Source organism: Leucopleurus acutus (assembly GCF_964270905.1).
Source record: "Leucopleurus acutus genome assembly, chromosome: 11".
NCBI classification, from domain to species: domain Eukaryota; kingdom Metazoa; phylum Chordata; class Mammalia; order Artiodactyla; family Delphinidae; genus Leucopleurus; species Leucopleurus acutus.
The window spans coordinates 79390528-79409746 of NC_139152.1; the positions used below are offsets into that span (position 1 = coordinate 79390528).

General features: G+C 40.4%; 1 protein-coding gene across 1 annotated transcript in view; it reads left to right on the forward strand.

Annotated features, from left to right (window-relative positions):
• Positions 1-947: 947 nt before the first annotated feature.
• The window catches only part of CFAP54 (cilia and flagella associated protein 54), a gene marked incomplete at its 3' end in the record, with an annotated part of 303390 nt that continues 285118 nt past the window's right edge, over positions 948-19219 (forward strand). The window contains exons 1-3 of the mRNA XM_082850839.1: positions 948-1291; positions 9962-10067; positions 13115-13258. Of these exons, the coding sequence (XP_082706965.1) occupies positions 963-1291; positions 9962-10067; positions 13115-13258 (579 nt within the window). The 5' untranslated portion in view covers positions 948-962. The remainder of the gene's footprint in view (positions 1292-9961; positions 10068-13114; positions 13259-19219) is intronic.

The window sequence follows — 19219 nt, forward strand, 5'->3', positions numbered from 1 at the left end:
TATAAATAAACTTACTATTGCCCATAATGCAGGGAAAGAAGAACTTCCCTTGCCCCCAAATATTTCCCTCGAGGCCATAGTTTCCCCTTCAGAAGCAAAGTCTCCTAAAATCCCTGTTTAAAATGCAAAAGTCTTTAGAGAGTTAACACTTCAAGCTTAGTACACATTAATGTCCAAAGGTTAAGGCTGAGTAAAATGCTCATGAATTTAGAATATAGTGATAATTAGGATAAAGCTGAAATACAAATGAATAAACATAGAGTAATTGTAACTACTAGACACCAAAATCATCCACAGTTACAGACCTCAGGGTCCAAACAGAGCGACCAGAATGGATCAGTTGCATGCACTTCATTCTTAAACTGCTGTCAAATATTACCCTAATTTCAATTCGACTGTTAAGCTTAGTCTTGGGGGATGGTCAACATAGCCTGTTCATTTTGAGCACAGGCTTGGGAGTCAGAAGGCTGAGACCTGGTCCCTGACCCTACGGTTTACTCTGACCTTGGTCAAATGACTAACCTCCCTAAACTCTGGTTTCTTAAACTGTGAAATGGAGATACTAATAATATCCTAAATTGTAAAGCTATAACGATGATTAAATGAAGTAAATGAGATTATGTTCCAAATGCTTGGAACAATACCTGGCACATATTAATGATCATCATTATTAAGTGGTCGAAATGGAAAAAGTATAGTTTGGATTTGTGATCCTAAGTTTCTGGCACTCCTATTCGCTCTCTGCCCAGAACCTTCTCTCCTTTCTCATCTCATACAGCGATGAGCCAGAGAGCAAAAGCACCTCAGGAGCAACATTGCTTTCTGGACCGGGTTTTTTCTTCCTTTGCCCTCCAGGGGCCGCTGTGTTTTCCCGAGAGCGCGTGGGATGCCTGGTTGCCACGAGACCGTCGCCAGGCAACCGCGTGTACACACACTCTTGGTCAGGCCCGGGTCTGGTCAACATGGCGGCGCAAGGCACCTGTTCGACCTCTCCATCCAACGTGTCTCCCACATCTGTGTCGCCGCCAGGACCGCCGCCGACCCCGCCCCCGACCTCGACTGCGATCTCAAAGTTACCCGTGGAGTCAAAGGCGAGCTCTCTCAGCCCACAGACTCGCTCGACCTGCCGCGAGGACTTGTTGCCCCTCGCAGTGTTTTATGGGCCGCTGGACGCTAAAAACCCACTCCTGGCCTCCTGTGAGAAGGAGATCCAGGAGTTGCTAGGCTTTATGAAGAGAAAGACGGCTTTAGCTACAACGGAGGAACAGGAGCATGAGTTCCACCGGCGTTGGTAAGCAGAGGCAGGGCTCTGGGGCGGGCGCTGTCTGGAGAAGGGCAACTCCCGGGGCCAAAGGAGGTGATGCTTTTGAGGATGCAGGTGGTGGTCCCGGAGCTGGGTCAGTGTTGCGGATTCAGAACTTGGCCAAAGGGCCCTGGAGATATAAACAAAGTTTAAGAAGTGGAGACTCATCGCTATTACAATCCTTAATTCCTGGTAAATGTATCTTGGCTTCCTGCTCGGGTCAGAATAAAAATCAACAAAGAAATGTTTCATAACTCGCCATTTCTGTTTCTGAGTGTCTTCTAATTGCTAATCCATGCCAATAAATTTTTGGCTCACTCACAGTTTTCACAACTTTCCATGTTGTGGGTACACTTTTGTATATGGAGGAAAAGGAATAACTTTGAGGTAGCTCAGGTTCATGAAAAAGTTAATTCTTGATGCCATGAAGTATGTCATTCTGTGAACATTTGTACTTTATTCCTTTTTATATTGTTACTAGGATCACAGTGACTTCCTTGATTTTGTGACTCATTTTGCACGTTTGCCTTTTTTTGGATTCTATCACCATGTTGTTATCTTGAACTGCAGACTACCTGTTTTTAAGGTTCTTTCCTGTTTGTGTTACCATCTTTCTTTCCCAGTCAAAACACACTGCAAACTGAACAGCCAGAAGTGTAGACAAGCGGCAAAGAATACCAGAATAGCCAATAGCTTCATCTTATATTTTTCATCCATGTATTTAATATGAAGAAATAGTTTTAACTTATGTTCATTATTCATTCATGCTTTTAACTACATATTTATTGAGCACCTCCTAAATATCAGGTTCTATTCCAGGAACTAGGAAAACATCAAGTTAAAAGATATACAAATTCATAGCCTCATGGAGCATGTATTTTTGTGACTACAGACAGCCACTAAACCAATATGTAAGGAAATTATTTTACAAGGAGATAAGTGCTAGGGAGAAAACTAGAGCAGGGAGGAAGATGAGGATATCAGATGGGTGTTATAATTTAAAGTGGGATGGCAGGGAGCATGATCAAGGAAAGTCAGGAAAAGTGACCTTTGAGAAAGATGAGAAGATGTTATGGTAGTAAGTGATGAGGATTTCTGTAGAAAGAGTCGGCCACACAGGGAGAATGGCAAGTGTAAAGGTCCTGGGGTGGGATTGTGACTGTGGAAAGGACAGGTTTCGGGCAGAAGTGAGGGAGATGAAGAGTTTAGTTTTTAGATATATTAAGATTGAGATGTAATTCACCATCCAGGCAGAGTTATTATGTAGGTAGTTGGACATTTGAGTCTGGAGGTCAGAGGAGAAGTACACTGGGATTCATCAGCATATTGATGATATTTAAGCTTTGACATTTGATGGAATAGCTAAGGGCGTGAGTGTAGATGGAGAAGAGGAGGGTCCATGGACTTAACCCTGGGGCCCTCCAACATTGACAAGTTGGGAAGATAAGAAGAAACTGGCAGAGACTAAGAAGGAGTAGCTAAAGAGGTAGAGGAAAACCAGTAAGTGTGTGGTGTCCTGGAAGCCAAGTAGAGAAAGTGTTTTAAGAAGGAAGGAATGATCAATCAACTGTGGCAAATCATGCTGATGGGCCAAGTAAGATGAGAACCAAGAATTGACTAAGGAAAGCACATTACGTAGCTAAGCTACATATATTTATATTGAAAATGTTTCTGTTTTGGTGACTTAGATAGCAGTTTATCTTCCCATCTCCACTACCAACATTCCAGTTCAAACCATCACCACCTCCAATTTTCCCTGCAGCTACTTGAGTCTCAAATCTATCCTTCACATAGCAGTCAGGGTAACCTTTATAAATAAATCACCCACTCCCCTATCTAAAGACTTTTGTTTCCCTTTGCTTTTAGACTAAAATTAAGACTACTTCTGGTGTCTTCCAGGGTCTGAGGCTCTGGCCTTGCCTGCCTCTCTCATCTCAGCTCATCCCTCACTTCTGTCTCAGGACTTTATAGGGAAACAGATCCTTGTTTCTCACCCCAGGGACTTTATATTTGATGCCTCCTTTGTCTGAAATGTTCTTTTCTTAACTTTTCAAATATCTGGCTCCTTCTCTTCTTTCAGGTCTTAGCTCAGTTGTTACCTCCTTAGAGTGGCCTTTCATATCAAATGCAGGTTCACCCATCAATTTATACTTGTATTTATTTCTTTTCTTGTGTACTGTCTATCTCCCTGATTAGAATGTGTAAGCTCCCTGATGACGATGAGCCTCTTTTTCATTGCTCTAACATCTACCCTGAGGGTTGGGACATACTGAACATTCAGTGAATATTTGGCATTGAAAGAATTCAAGAATTACCCTTGCATTCTCAATAATTGTAGACCTGGGTCAACTGGTAAGTACAGTATCTGCCCCATCTTTAAACAGAGAGTCACAAACATTAAGGATTGACATGGAACTTTGCCATCTAACCTCTCACATATTTAGCCATTTATTTACAGAATAATTTTTTATTGAGTGCCTACTATATGCCAGGGCCTGCACAGGTCATGGGTTATACAGTGATAAACAAAATAGATATGGGAATCTGTGCTCATAGAGAGAGGGAGATAGGCTTTTAATGAGTCACTAAGTCAACACACAAACAAGGGCTATGAAGAAGCTACTGAGAGCTTATATGTGCCAGGTATTGCACTAAGTGCTGGGGATACAGCAATGAACCAGACAAAAATCCCTGCTCTCTTGGTGCTTATATTCTAGAGGGGTAAATAGACAATAAACATATAAAAGAAGTAATTTTATGGTGACCTAGAAAATGATAAATGCTAGGGAGAAAAAGAGAGGAAGGGTTATGGAGTGGGAGACAGGAGGTTGCAATTTTCAATAAGGTGGTTGGAGTAGATAACACTTGAGCACAGGCTTAACGGCAACACAGTGGAGACCTGCCTTCAAAGGAATGGTGAGGGAGGTGACATTAAGCTGAGATTAGAAGGATGCTGGCAGTAGGGCTTCCCTGGTGGTGCAGTGGTTAAGAATCTGCCTGCCAATGCAGGGGACACGGGTTCGAGCCCTGGTCCAGGAAGATCCCACATGCCACGGAGCAACCAAGCCCGTGCACCACAACTACTGAGCCTGTGCTCTAAAGCCCACAAGCCACAACTGCTGAGCCTGCATGCCACAACTGCTGAAGCCCGAGCGCCTAGAGCCTGTGCTCTGCAATGAGAAGCCACTGCAATGAGAAGCCCTCGCACCGCAATGAAGAGTAGCCCCTGCTCGCCACAACTAGAGAAAGCCCGTGCCTGGCAGTCAACCAGCAAGGAGAGAGGATAAACAGAGAGAACAAGCATGTGGGACGATCTTGGCAGGAAAGAGTTGGGGGCCTTTGGAGGAATGGACAGAGGCCTGTCTAGCACAGTGTGGAGAGTGTGGGTGCAGTGGTATGAGATGAGATTAGAGGAGTAGGTAGGGCTGTGGAAGGTTTTAGAGGCCATTTATAGAGTCTGCATTTATTCCAAATGCAACGGGAGACCATTGCCTAGTTTTTGGCAAAGAAGTAACCTTATGTGATTGTTGTTTTAAAATATTTTGGTGACTTTGTCCAAATGGGGCAATGATGGCAATGTGGAGACCAGTCAGGAGTACAGGAGGTAGGAGCTGCTTTTATAACGTATTTGACAGATGGTTATTTTTTAAAATCCAAAATTGTTTCTTTTTATAACTATAGGAACTTCTGTAAGCATAAAAGTTCATTTTATCTAAAATATAGTTTTTTTTTTTTTTGCGGAACGTGGGCCTCTCACTGTTGTGGCCTCTTCTGCTGTGGAGCACAGACTCTGGACGCACAGGCTCAGAGGCCATGGCTCATGGGCCCAGCCGCTCCATGGCATGTGGGATCCTCCCGGACTGGGGCACGAACCCACGTCCCCAGCATCGGCAGGTGGACTCCCAACCACTGCACCACCAGGGAAGCCCCTAAAATATAGATTTTGATCATATCAGCAATGTCCTTAAATTTACAGTGTCATATATTTAGAGTGTGATATATTTTAAAGGTATGCTTTTGTTATAAGCACATAAAATTTTGATATTCTGTTTATACAGTTATGATTTTTGTTTTAGAAAATTCTAAGTTTCCAACAGCAACTATAAGCAAATAGCAAACCAAAATATATTAACATTCTTTTCTTAAATGATGTACATTACATAGTATGTATTATATTTTCCGTATTCAATTATTATGTAAGCCATTCCCAATGAGCAGTCTTAACTTGAACTTATGGTACACTTAAAAAAAAATTCTCTTATTATATAACCTTGATTGATTTAACGAAGCTGGTATTTTTCTTTTATGAGTAGCAAACCTACTCATCATTATCTCATCTGTAAGGTTTGGAAGAATTAACTCTTTCATCTACATAATTTAAGAATTCTATCAAGACTTGGTGAATTTCTTGGATTCATTATATTTATTCTAATACTATAGCATTTCATGCAGCAGCAAATGAACGTGAAAAGGGTAAAACAAACAAACAAACAAAGCAAAACACATTTACCTTTTTAAACTTCTATGGGCTGTATTTGCCACACTCTTTATTTGGCATGGTTATTTACTACATGGTACATGTATATATTTTCCTACCCCTAAATATTATTAATCAGTCCATGAAGGTAGGAGTACCCTGTACCCCCTCTTCCCTTGTCACTCAGTCATTATCATTTAATTACCTGAATGAATTAATTGACATGTTTTTGTTGAGGTTGTTCCATTAATACCCCAACATATACATGGTAAATATTGATACTAGAGCCATCTTCAGTCCTTAAGTTTAGCTTCCTGTATGTATTAGTCAGCTTGGGCTACTAATTACTAACTAGTAATTACTAATTAGTCAGTTTGGGCTGCCGTTAACAAAATACCATAGACTGGGTGGCTTAAGCAACAGAAATTTGTTTTCTCACAGATCTGGAGGCTAAAAGTCCCAGACAAGGGTCTGGCAGGATCAGTTTCCAGTGAGAGCTCTCTTCCTGGCTTGCAGATGTCCACTTTGTTCTCATATAGCCTTTCCTCTGTGCAAGCACAGAGAGACAGAGATGGGGCTGTGGGGGGGAGGTGGTTAGAGAGACAGACAGAGAGAGAGAGAGAGAGAGAGAGAGAACAAGCTCTCTGGTGTCTCTTTTTAGAATGGATTAATCCCAGTGAACTAGGGCCCCACCCTTATGACCTCATTTAACCTTAATTACTGCCTTAGAGTCTCCCTCTCCAAGTACAGCTACACTGTGGATTAGGGCTTCAACATATGAATTTTGAGGGGACGCACACATTCAGTCCATAACACCATTCTCTTCTAGAAATTTATGAGATAGGATTGGACGACTGCTAAGAGAAATTTGGATTTTTCCTAGAAGTATTAATAATTTCTGAGAGAGGGGGAAGGAGTAAATATTAACTAAATGAGTGAACAAAACAGGCAGTGATCTGCTACCCTTTGAATTCTGATCAGAAACCATGTAGGAAGCATAGCCCTAAACTGACTGGGTATTTGAACCCTGGAACTCTCTATAGAAAAGCAAAAAAAATAAGAACAAGGAATTATTTTCCCTAGTCGTTTATATTCATTCATTCATTCTTTCAACAAGTATGTATTGAGTACTGACATATACTAGACATTCACTACTCTTGGGGGCTGGTCAATGAATAATATACATGAGGTCCTTGCCCTCAGGGAGTTCATATTCCAGAGGACTGGAAGGCCCAGTAGTATACTGGCTACGAGCATAGATGCACCCTGCCTCAGTTTCATCAACTGTATATTTTGGATACTAATATTACCCATCTCAGTTGTTATGAAAATGAAATGAAAAATATTCATGTTGGCAAAAGACCCAGAATAGGCAAAACAATACTGAAGAAGAACAAAGTTGGAGGACTGACACTACCTGACTTCAAGACTTACTATAAAGCTACACTAACCAAGACAGCGTGGTATGACAAAAGAATGGACAAATAGATCAAAGGCACAGAATAAAGAGCCCAGACTGACATAAATATAGTCAACTGGTCTTTCACAAAGGAGTAATGGCAATACAATGGAGCAAAGACAGTCTTTTTAACAATAGTGCTGGAACAACTGGACATGCACATGTGAAAAATTGAATCTAGACACAGACTTTTACACCCTTCCCCAAAATTAACTCAAAATGGATCACAAACCTAAATGTTGTATGCTGTAAAACTCCTAGAAGATAATGTAGGAGAAATCTAGATGACCGTGGGTTTGGCAATGACTTTTAAGATACAACACCAAAGGCATAATCCATGAAAGAAAGAACTGATAAAATGGACTTCATTAAAATTAAAAATTTCTGCCCTGTGAAAGACACTGTCAAGCGAATGAAAGCCAAGCCACAGACTGGGAGAAAATACTTGCAAAAGACATATCCGATAGGACTACTATCCAAAATATACACAGAACTCTAGAAACTCAGCGTTAGGAAAACAAACAACCTGATTTAAGAAACGAGCCAAAAACCTTAACAGACATCTACCCAAGGAAGATATACAAATGGCAAATACATATATGAAAAGATGCTCTAAATCGTATGTTATCAGGAAGATGCAAGTTAAAACAATGAGATGCCACTACACACCTATTAGAATGACCAAAATCCAGAACAATGAGAACACCAAATGCTGACAAGGATGTGGGTCAATAGGAAAATTCTCATTCACTGCTGGTGGAAATGCAAAGAGGTACAGCCACTTTTGAAGACAGCTTGATGTTTTCTTACAAAACTGAACACACTCTTACCATATAATCCAGCAGTTGTGATCCTTGGTATTTACCCAAAGGAGTTGAAAACTTATGTCCATATGAAAATCTGCACATGGATGTTAATAGTAGCTTTACTCAAATTGCTAAGACTAGGATGCAAACAAGATGTCTCTCAGTAAGTAAACTGATAAACTGTGGTATATACAGACAGTGGAATATTATTCAATGCTAAAAGAAAATGAGCTCTCAGGCCATGGAAAAAACATGGGTGAATCTTACATGCAGATTACTAAGTGAAAGAAGCCAATCAGAAAATGCTACATATATATGATTCCAACTATATGACATTTTGAAAAAGGCAAAACTATGGAGAGAGTAAAAAGTTCAATGGTTGCCTGGGGTTAGTGGGGAAGGAGTGATGAACAGGCAGAGCACAGACGATTTTTAGGGCAGGGAAACTACTCTGTATGATACAATGGTGGATACATGTCATTATACATTTGTCCAAACCCATAGAATGGACAACACCAAGGATATACACTAATGTAAACTATGGACACTGGGTGATAATGATGTGTCAGTGTAGGTTCATTAATTGTTAACAAATGTACCACTTTGGTGGGTGATGTTGATAATGGAGGAGGCTGTGCCTATGCGGGAGACGGGGGTATACAGGGAATCTCTATACTTTCTGCTCAGTTTTTCTGTGGACTTAGAACTACTCTAAAAAATAAAGTTAATTTTAAAAAATGCATACAAAGAGTATAGTCCCAATGTTCATAGCAGCAGTATTTATAATAGCTAAGATATGGAAACAACCTGTGTCCTTCAACAGATGAATGGATAAAGAAGATGTGATACACACACACACACATGTGCGCACACACACAATGGAATATTACTCAGCCATAACAAAGAATAAAATCTTGCCATTTGCAACAACATGGATAGACTTGGAGGGCATTATGCTAGGTGAAAGAAGTCAGACAGAGAATGACGAATACTGTATGATATCACTTATATGTGGAATCTAAAAAATACAACAAACTAGTGAATATAACAAAAAAGAAACAGACTCCCAGACATAGAGAACAAACTATTGGTTTGTTCTAGAAGGGGGGAGGGGAAAGATGGAGGTAGGGGATTAAGAGGTACAAACTACTATGTATAAAATAAATAAGCTACAAGGATATATTGTACAGCACAGGAAATATAGTCAATATTTGATAATAACTATAAATGGAGTATAGCCTTTAAAAATTGTGAATCACTATGTTGTACATCTAAAACATATAATATTATAAATCAACTATACCCCAATAAAAATAGTAAAATTAAAAAAATAAAATCATTAAAAATGCATATAAAGAACTATCAGTGCTTGGTATAAAGGAAACAATACTTTTAACCATAATTACGTTTATCAATAATTAGACATTAACAATAAAGCACATTAAAAAGAGCATGGATTTCCCTGGTGGCGCAATGCTTAAGAATCCGCCTGCCAATGCAGGGTACATGGGTTCAAGCCGTGGTCTGGGAAGATCCCACATGCCGCGGAGCAACTAAGCCTGTGCACCACAACTACTGAGCCTGCGCTCTAGAGCCCACGAACCACAACTACTGAAGCCCGTGTGCCACAACTATTGAAGTCCGGGCGCCTAGAGCCCCTGCTCCCCAACGAGAAGCCACCGCAATGAGAACCCCACGCACCACAACGAAGAACAGTCCCCAATCCCTGCTCGCCGCAACTAGAGAAAGCCTGTGCTGAGCAACGAAGACCCAACGCGCCCAAAATACATAAATTTATAAAAAACCCCACCTGAATACCTAAAAAAAAGAGCACAAGGTAAGTTTTTAAGGATTGCTTGCTAATTTAGGTTTCCTGCTGACTTTGAGGATATCATTTTACTTTATGATTTTTACAGTGCCACCTCTTTGTTTAATATCTGGACCAAATACGCCCCCCGGCTGCCAGCTGCCTATTACAACGAAAAGCTTCTGAAGGTTGGAGATAGACTTTGTGAAATGAAAGTAAGTACCTCCGGAGTAGAAAGAGCCCAAATGAAACTCATTTGCCTAATTATTATCCTTTTGATACCATTCCTATTTTACATGATTTGATTTTTTTTTCTTAGAAATATGTAAGGGAATACATACAAATTTTAATGAGGCACAGTAGCCAAAAAAGTGTTCACTCTAAAATTTTGTGGTTGGGATTCTCCAGAGGTGAGAGATTCCTTAACAGAAAGACGGTTGGCGGAGCATAAGCACAGCCCCTAGTTAACAGAGGGTGTGGTAGGCGCCCGACAGGAAATGCTGAGTCATCATGTTCCTACCTTACACAAAGGAGCCCAGACACCACTTCCTGTTGTTTTTCACATGGCTGGCCTTGCCCAGCAGACAGCTCTCATAGCTCCTGGCCTTGCTGCTATGTTGCTTGCTTCCAGGTGCCTTGTTTTAATGACTTTCAGCTCCTTCTTTACATTTTGCTGTACGTATCAGTAATTACAGCGGTCATTCCATACATACCCTGTTTCTTGCTCAGTGTTGTATTCCAACCGAGTTTGTGCCCTTTTTCTAGTTCTATATCAATGCGGAAGTATTGGATTGCTGTGGATTCATGGACTTAGTTTGGTAAGACCACACCATGGCTGGGTTTTCAGTGAACGAAAATGTGAATTTTCCCCCTAAGGTCTGGCACGGGCCCAAATTATTTCAAATTAAATATGAGCCTTTGGCACACGTGGGATCCTTGGACCAAGAGTTATTTTATACAAAGTGATTTTACGCCAGACACCAGCAGTATTCAGTCTGTTATCGAGCCAGGTCCATTTTCCCCATGCAGAGAGAGCCAAATGCTGAGCCGCTGAGGTTTGCAGCAGAGAAAGAGTTTATTCACAAGGCAGCCAAGCGAAGAACGAGTCTCAGATCCGCCTCCCCTAAGGCGAAGGAGTTGGGATATTTACGAGATATAAGCAGAGTGGTTTTAGGCCCGGGGAAAGATGACTGGCGGTAGGGAAAACGGTGAGGTAGTCGGTGCTCTGCGCAGGTGCATCTGGGCTACGTGCTTCTGTGTATTCAAAATGGAGGCGTTTAGCAGGACCGGAGGGCGGAGTTTTCCAGCCTCTGACGTCAAAAGGTCATTCAAGGGACACCTGCGCAGGCCCAGTTTTAGGGTCGGTGGTCCCAACCAGCCCCAGCCGGCTCGCCGTAGGCAAGAGCTGACTCCAAGTTTCTGTGAAACGGCTGAGCTGAGTGAAGCTGGAAAGTTATGTAATTTAAGAGAGGAAAAAAGAAAGAGGGAAAAACAAAACAAAAGTACAACGGGCTTAATCAGTGAAGGTAGTTCACAAACTTCTTTCTTTCCTTCCTTTCCAAGCCGTTCCCTTATCTGTTCTGTAAGACAAGCTTACGAATTTCTATTTGTCATGAGCTTCTGTTAACTCCGTGGGGGCAGTTTCAAGTCTCCTCAACCTACAGTTTCTCAGCTTCATTTCCCTCCTCCATTTCTATTTTCTGGACTTGAATCTTTTTGGTCTGGGAGGGAAAGTTACCAAATAGAGGCTAAGATGTGGAGGAACTTTCATAAGGAAGCACTAAGATATATTTTCTGCTGCCGAAATTAGAGAATCATCTTAGCTCCATGTAATTGGACCATACGGAATTTGGAAAACCACAGAAAAAAGCCCCAGGTGAGATCCAACTTGTAAGCTATATTCATGTGAAGTGGAATGATAGTTTTGACCAGAATTAGGGGCGTGCCCCCCTATTTTTTATGCTTCTTCTCAATAATAAGAAGCTGGTGATACACAGCCCAGTTTGGGGTGGTTTGAGGAGTATCCAGGTGGGTGGAGGGAAGAAGAAGGAGCATTTTACAGGTTGATAAAGCAAGTTGATGTTGGATAGTGGCTAAGGATTCAGAATATTTCAGGTAAGATATTTACAGATTTACTTAGAGGAACAAAGAAAAGGTTTTAACTACTTTTCAGTGATGGGAAAGTGGGCCGGTAAAGGTATTTGTAATCCTGGAAACAAACTTGAGTGGTTACTTTGGTTTCTAGAATCTAGTTTTATTTTAGTTACAGTAGAACTCATCTTGTTGGACCACGCTTGTTTTGAACCTAGATTTGAATTCATTACGTGAATCAAGTTAGAGCGAAAAGATTCAGAATTAATTAGCAAGTAACAAACAAGTCAATAGAAATAGAAACAAAACAGCGTTTGGCTGTGGTGCCTCCTGAGGGGCGAGGTCACCCAATCGGCAGTTCACACCCAGGGCAGCTGCTTTTCCTGGAAACACAGTTGCAGGGGAGGAAGCAGAGAAAGGGTTGCAGCTGAGTCATATGTAAAACCCTGCTCACATCCACCGCCCCGAAACTCTCCAGGTCAACTGTGCCCTGTGGGCTTCAGAAATGAGGCATCTGACTTTGTAATTGGAATGTAAGCATGAATTAGAACTAACAAGAAGCATAGCATCTTAGATTTTTTTGATTCATCCTGATATAATTTAAGAGACTGTCGACAGATGAGCCAGCTCATCCCCTGCACTTTTCTCTTCTCCTTTCTTTCCTTCCTTCCTTTTTTCTCCCTCCCTTCTTTTCTCCCTCCTTCCCCCTTTTGTCCCTCCCTTTCTGCCCTCTCCTACTCTTTCTTTTTTGGAGCTTAGGAGGTATCAGAGAAGCAGGGCTGGTTATACAACTCCTCTACCTCTCTCACTGAGTTTGTGGGTTACCATGATCTGTTGAGGTTAAACCTTTGGTTTTTGAGTATATCCAGGTTATTACCACACACAGTGCCCTGGTGAATATTCCCATCTTTGAGGTCATGATGGTCTCATTTTATAATTGGCTTGTTGTGAGGAGAATTAAATGAAATAATGCACATGCATTGCCAAGCACAATGTCAGTTAAGTTTGTGTTTGGAAATAGTAGTGACAATGGTGTCATGGTGATAGTAATAGCAGTAATAGTAATAATCAACACTGACACTATTAAGAATAATATGAATATTACCTAATTTTAATAATGATAAGCAAAAGGATATTTTGAAACCTTCATCAAGTCCTCTTTTTATTTCAGGAATATAAATTGGCCCTTTTACAGTGCTATGGGAGATATCTTCAGCAGTTCAGCATCAACTTTGACGAGAATAAAGCAGATGTGAACCAATTCAAAAGCGTCTTTTTTCCAAAAGGCTTTGAAGACAAAAGTGCTGCGCATACGGTAAGATGAAAGCAGTAGCTAAAATAGCTACCATTTATGATTATGCAATTGTCTGTCCTTTACGTGACAGCTTCTAAATGTCTTTCATTTGCTTAGCATGGTATTTACTTGTGTGCTGTAAGTTACTTAATAAATATTTTCTGTGCTGGATGAGAAAGTGCACTTATTAAATTTTGTAAAGATGCTTTGGAGATTGTGTCACTATAATCACTTATTCATCCAGGAGACAGTATTTATTATTATTATTATAACTAGTATTGGTAGAATGCTTTTAGTCTACAAAGTACTTTAGAAAACATTGGATCCTCACAATAACTCTATGAGTTAGATACTGTTATTATCCCTATTGTACAAGAGAGAAAACGAAAGCTAATCACACAGTATAATAAGTAGTGGCTCTGGAGAGGAAACAGATCTTTTGATACAAAAGAAATTTTATGCTTTTTTCTGCTATACCAGTATTATTATGTTAATTGCTACCAATGAGTCACTGGTGGAGCAGTTACCATGTGCTAGGTAGTCTTCTAAATGCATTACATGAATTGCTATCTTGCAGCCTCATTGCAGTCCTAAGAGACGGGTACTATTATGCCTCTTTTACAGATGAAGAAACTGAGGCTTATTGGAGAGTGAGAAATCCAGCCCTCTTAAAGCAGTGGGCAGAGCTGGTGTTTGAACCTAATCAGTCTGACTGCAAGGCTATGTTATTCCAAATTTAATGATTATTCTAGGCCTTGGAAACAACATGTGGTTTAATAAGCAGAAAAGATCAACCATCTTTGAAGGCACATTCAGTTTGCCTGTGACATAGGTGCATGAATGAGGATACTGCGCAATGTGAGTGGGTCCTTAAATTGTATGGCGGGGACGGGTGGGCATCCTGATACCAACAAATAATTCTTGGGACACCAGGTGAATGTCCTACAGTTCAACTCTATTCTGACTATCTACCCAGAGACAGTGTCAGATCCCACAGGTTAAGGGATCAGTCTTACAAAACCACCCCCTCCCACTTCAGATGCCAGTTGCAAGCTCAGGTCATTACCTGTAATTCTGACTGACTGGCTATAAATCAGAGGTTCCCGCGACCCCCTCCTTGGGCCGGATAATTTGCTGCAGTGGTTCACAGAACTCGTGGAAACATTTTACTTGCTAGATTACAGGTTTATTATAAAAGGATATAATATAACTCAGCAACAGCCAGAGGGAAGAGATACATAGAGCAAGGCGTGGGGAAAGGGTGCGGGGCTTCAGTGGCCTCTGCAGACACACCACTCTCCCAGCACCTCCACCTGTTCATCACCCTGGAAGCTTCCCAAGCCCCATCCTTTTGGGTTTTTATGGAGGATTCATAGCATAGGCATGATTGATTGAATCATTGGCCATTGGTGATAGATTCAACTTCCAGCCCCTCCCCCCTTCCCTGGAGGTCAGGGGCTGGGACTGAAAGTGCTAAACCTCTAATCACATGGTTGGCTCCACAGGCAGCTAACCTCCATCCTTAGGCACTTTACAAAAGTACCTTATGAACATAGCAGAACATATCTTTGTCACTCTTAACACTTAGGAAATTCCAAGGGTTTTCGGAGAGCTAGGGACTGTGGATGAAGACCAGATACATATGAGAAATATATTTTGGCCAACTGAATGACCAAATCCATATTTCTTATAAACTGTAATATCTCAGTGCCCCATTGGGAAGAGTGCTGAATGAAAAGTTTGAATTTTTAAGGCCCCTCCTGTATCACCCTGATCCAGGTTTCCGTATCTCTCTCTTACACTGTTGAATTATTCTGCTTCCATTTCCACTCAGCCTCCCTAGCTGTGAAACCAACTACATGGTGGCTAGAAATAGCTTACATGTATCCAAGCACGAAGTCTTGCCTGGTAGAGTAAGGCTCATTTGTGTTACTAAGACTCCACTCCCAGTAGTACTGATGATTCTCTAGCCAAAATCTCTCTTCTGAACTCATCTATCCAGTTAACATCATAAAGATCTCACACTCGTCGTGTCCAAAACTGAACTCATCTTTTTTTCTTCCATAATTGGCTCCAGCCAGTAACCCAAGCAGGAAACTGTTGCAGACCACTCTGCTCTTTTACCTCCCACTTCTTTTTATTTTTTTAAACATGTTTATTGGAGTATAACTGCTTTACAATGGTGTGTTAGTTTCCGCTGTATAATAAAGTGAATCAGCTATACATAAACATATATTCCCATATCTCCTCCCTCTTGTGTCTGCCTCACCCTCCCTATCTCATCCCTCTAGGTGGTCACAAAGCACTGAGCTGATCTCCCTGTGCTATGTGGCTACTTCTCACTAGCTATCTGTTTCACATTAGGTAGTATATATATGTCCATGCCACTCTCTCACGTCGTCCCAGCTTACCCTTCCCCCTTCCGTGTCCTCAAGTCCATTCTCTACGTCTGCATCTTTTTTTCCCGTCCTGCCCCTAGGTTCTTCAGAACATTTTTTTTTTTTTTTAGATTCCATGTATATGTGTTACCATATGGTATTTGTTTATCTCTTTCTGACTTACTTCACTCTGTATGACAGTCTCTAGGTCCATCCACCACACTACAAATAATTTAGTTTCTTTTTATGGCTGAGTAATATTCCATTGTATATATGTACCACATCTTCTTTATCCATTCATCTGTTGATGGACACTTAGGTTGCTTCCATGTCCTGGCTATTGTAAATAGAGCTGCAGTGAACATTGTGGTATATGACTCTTTTTGAATTATGGTTTTCTCAGGGTATATGCCCAGTAGTGGGATTGCTGGGTCATATGGTAATTCTATTTTTAGTTTTTTAAGGAACCATCGTACTGTTCTCCATAGTGGCTGTATCAATTTACATTCCCACCAACAGTGCAAGAGGGTTCGCTTTTCTCCACACCCTCTCCAGCATTTATTGTTTGTAGATTTTTTTTTTTTTTTTTTTTTTTGGGAGGGTACGGGGGCCTCTCACTGTTGTGGCCTCTCCTGTTGCGGAGCACAGGCTCCGGACGCGCAGGCTCAGTGGCCATGGCTCACAGGCCCAGCCGCTCCGCAGCATGTGGGATCTTCCCAGACCGGGGCACAAACCTGTGTCCCCTGCATCGGCAGGCGGACTCTCAACCACTGCGCCACCAGGGAAGCCCTGTTTGTAGATTTTTTGATGCTGGCCATTCTGACTGGTGTGAGGTGATACCTCACTGTAGTTTTGATTTGCATTTCTCTCATGATTAGTGATGTTGAGCATCCTTTCATGTGTTGGCAATCTGTATATCTTCTTTGGAGAAATGTCTATTTAGGTCTTCTGCCCATTTTTGGATTGGGTTGTTTCTTTCTTTGATATTGAGCTGCATGAGCTGCCTGTATATTTTGGAGATTAATCCTTTGTCAGTTGCTTTGTTTGCAAATATTTTCTCCCATTCTGAGAGTTGTCTTTTGGTCTTGTTTATGGTTTCCTTTGCTGTGCAAAAGCTTTTAAGTTTCATTAGGTCCCATTTGTTTATTTTTGTTTTTATTTCCATTTCTCTAGGAGGTGGGTCAAAAAGGATCTTTCTGTAATGTATGTCATAGAGTGTTCTGCCTATGTTTTCCACTAAGAGTTTTATGGTGTCTGGCTTCACATTTAGGTCTTTAATCCATTTTGAGTTTATTTTTGTGTATGGTGTTAGGGAGTGTTCCAATTTCATTCTTTTGTATATAGCTGTCCAGTTTTCCTAGCACCACTTACTGAAGAGGCTGACTTCTTTCTCCATTGTATATTCTTGCTTCCTTTATCAAAGATAAGGTGACCATATGTGTGTGAGTTTATCTTTGGGCTTTCTATCCTGTTCCATTGATGTATATTTCTGTTTTTGTGCCACCACCATACTGTCTTGATTACTGTAGCTTTGTAGTATAGTCTGAAGTCAGGAAGACTGATTCCTCCAGCTCTGTTTTGCTTTCTCAAGATTACTTAGGCTGTTAAGGGTCTTTTATGTTTCCATACAAATTGTGAAATTTTTTGTTCTAATTCTGTGAAAAATGCCATTAGTAGTTTGATAGGGATTGCATTGAATCTGTAGATGGCTTTGGGTAGTATAGTCATTTTCACAGTGTTGATTCTTCCAATCCAAGAGCATGGTATATCTCTCCATCTCTTTGTATCAGTTTTAATTTCTTTCATCAGTGTCTTATAGTTTTCTGCATGCAGGTCTTTTGTCTCCTTAGGTAGGTTTACTCCTAGGTATTTTATTCTTTTTGTTGCAACAGTAAATGGGAGTGTTTCCTCAATTTCTCTTTCAAATTTTTCATCATTAGTGTATAGGAATGCAAGAGAATTCTGTGCATTAATTTTATGTCCTGCTACTTTACCAAATTCATTGATTAGCTCTAGTAGTTTTCTGGTAGCATCTTTGGGATTCTCTCTATATTTAGTATCATGTCATTTGCAAACAGTAACAGCTTTACTTCTTTTCTGATTTGGATTCTTTTTATTTCTTGTTCTTCTCTGATTGCTGTGGCTAAAACTTCCAAAACTATGTTGAATAATAGTGGTGAGAGTGGGCAGCCTTGTCTTGTTCCTGATCTTAGTGGAAATGGTTTCAGTTTTTCACCATGGAGAATGATGTTGCCTGTGGGTTGGTCATATATGGCCTTTATTATGTTTAGGTAAGTTCCTGCTATGCCTACTTTCTGGAGAGTTTTTATCATAAATGCATGTTGAATTTTGTCAAAAGTTTTTTCTGCATCTGTTGAGATGATCGTATGGTTTTTCTCCTTCAGTTTGTTAATATGGTTTATCACATTCATTGATTTACATATATTGAAGAATCCTTGCATTCCTGGGATAAACCCCACTTGATCATGCTGTATGATCCTTTTAATGTGCTGTTGTATTCCCTTTGCTAGTATTTTGTTGAGAATTTTTGCATCTATGTTCATCAGTGATGTTTGCCTGTAGTTTTCTTTTTTTGTGACATCTTTGGTTTTGGCATCAGGGTGATGGTGGCCTCGTAGAATGAGTTTGGGAGTGTTCCTCCCTCTGCTATATTTTGGAAGAGTTTGAGAAGGATAGGTGTTAGCTCTTCTCTAAATGTTTGAAAGAATTCGCCTGTGAAGCCATCTGGTCCTGGGCTTTTGTTTGTTGGAAGATTTTTAATCACAGTTTCAATTTCAGTGCTTGTAATTGGTCTGTTTATATTGTCTATTTCTTCCTGGTTCAGTCTTGGGAGGTTGTGCATTTCTAAGAATTTGTGCATTACTTCCATTCCTTGTCCCTTTTATTGGCATATAGTTGCTTGTAATAATCTCATAATCCTTTGTATTTCTGCAGTGTCAATTGTTACTTCTCCTTTTTCATTTCTAATTCTGATGAATTGAGTCTTCTCCCTTTTTTTCTTGATGAGTCTGGCTAACGGTTTATCAATTTCATGTATCTTCTCAAAGAACCAGCTTTTAGTTTTATTGATCTTTGCTATTGTTTCCTTCATTTCTTTTTTATTTATTTCTGATCTGATCTTTATGATTTCTTTCCTTCTGCTAACTTTGGGGTGTTTTGTTCTTCTTTCTCTAATTGCTTTAGGTGTAGGGTTAGGTTGTTTATGTGAGATGTTTGTTGTTTCTTGAGGTAGGATTGTATTGCTATAAACTTCCCTCTTAGAACTGCTTTTGTTGCATTCCATAGGTTTTGGGTCGTCGTGTTTTCATTGTCATTTGTTTCTAGGTATTTTTTAATTTTCTCTTTGATTTATTCAGTGATCTCTTGGTTATTTAGTAGTGTATTGTTTAGCCTCCATGTGTTTATATTTTTTACAGTTTTTTTCCGTAATTGATATCTAGTCTCATAGCATTGTCAGAAAAGATACTTGATACGATTTCTGTTTTCTTAAATTTACCAAGGCTTGATTTGAGACCCAAGATATGATCTATCCTGAAGAATGTTCCATGAGCACTTGAGAAGTGTATTCTGTTGTTTTTGGGTG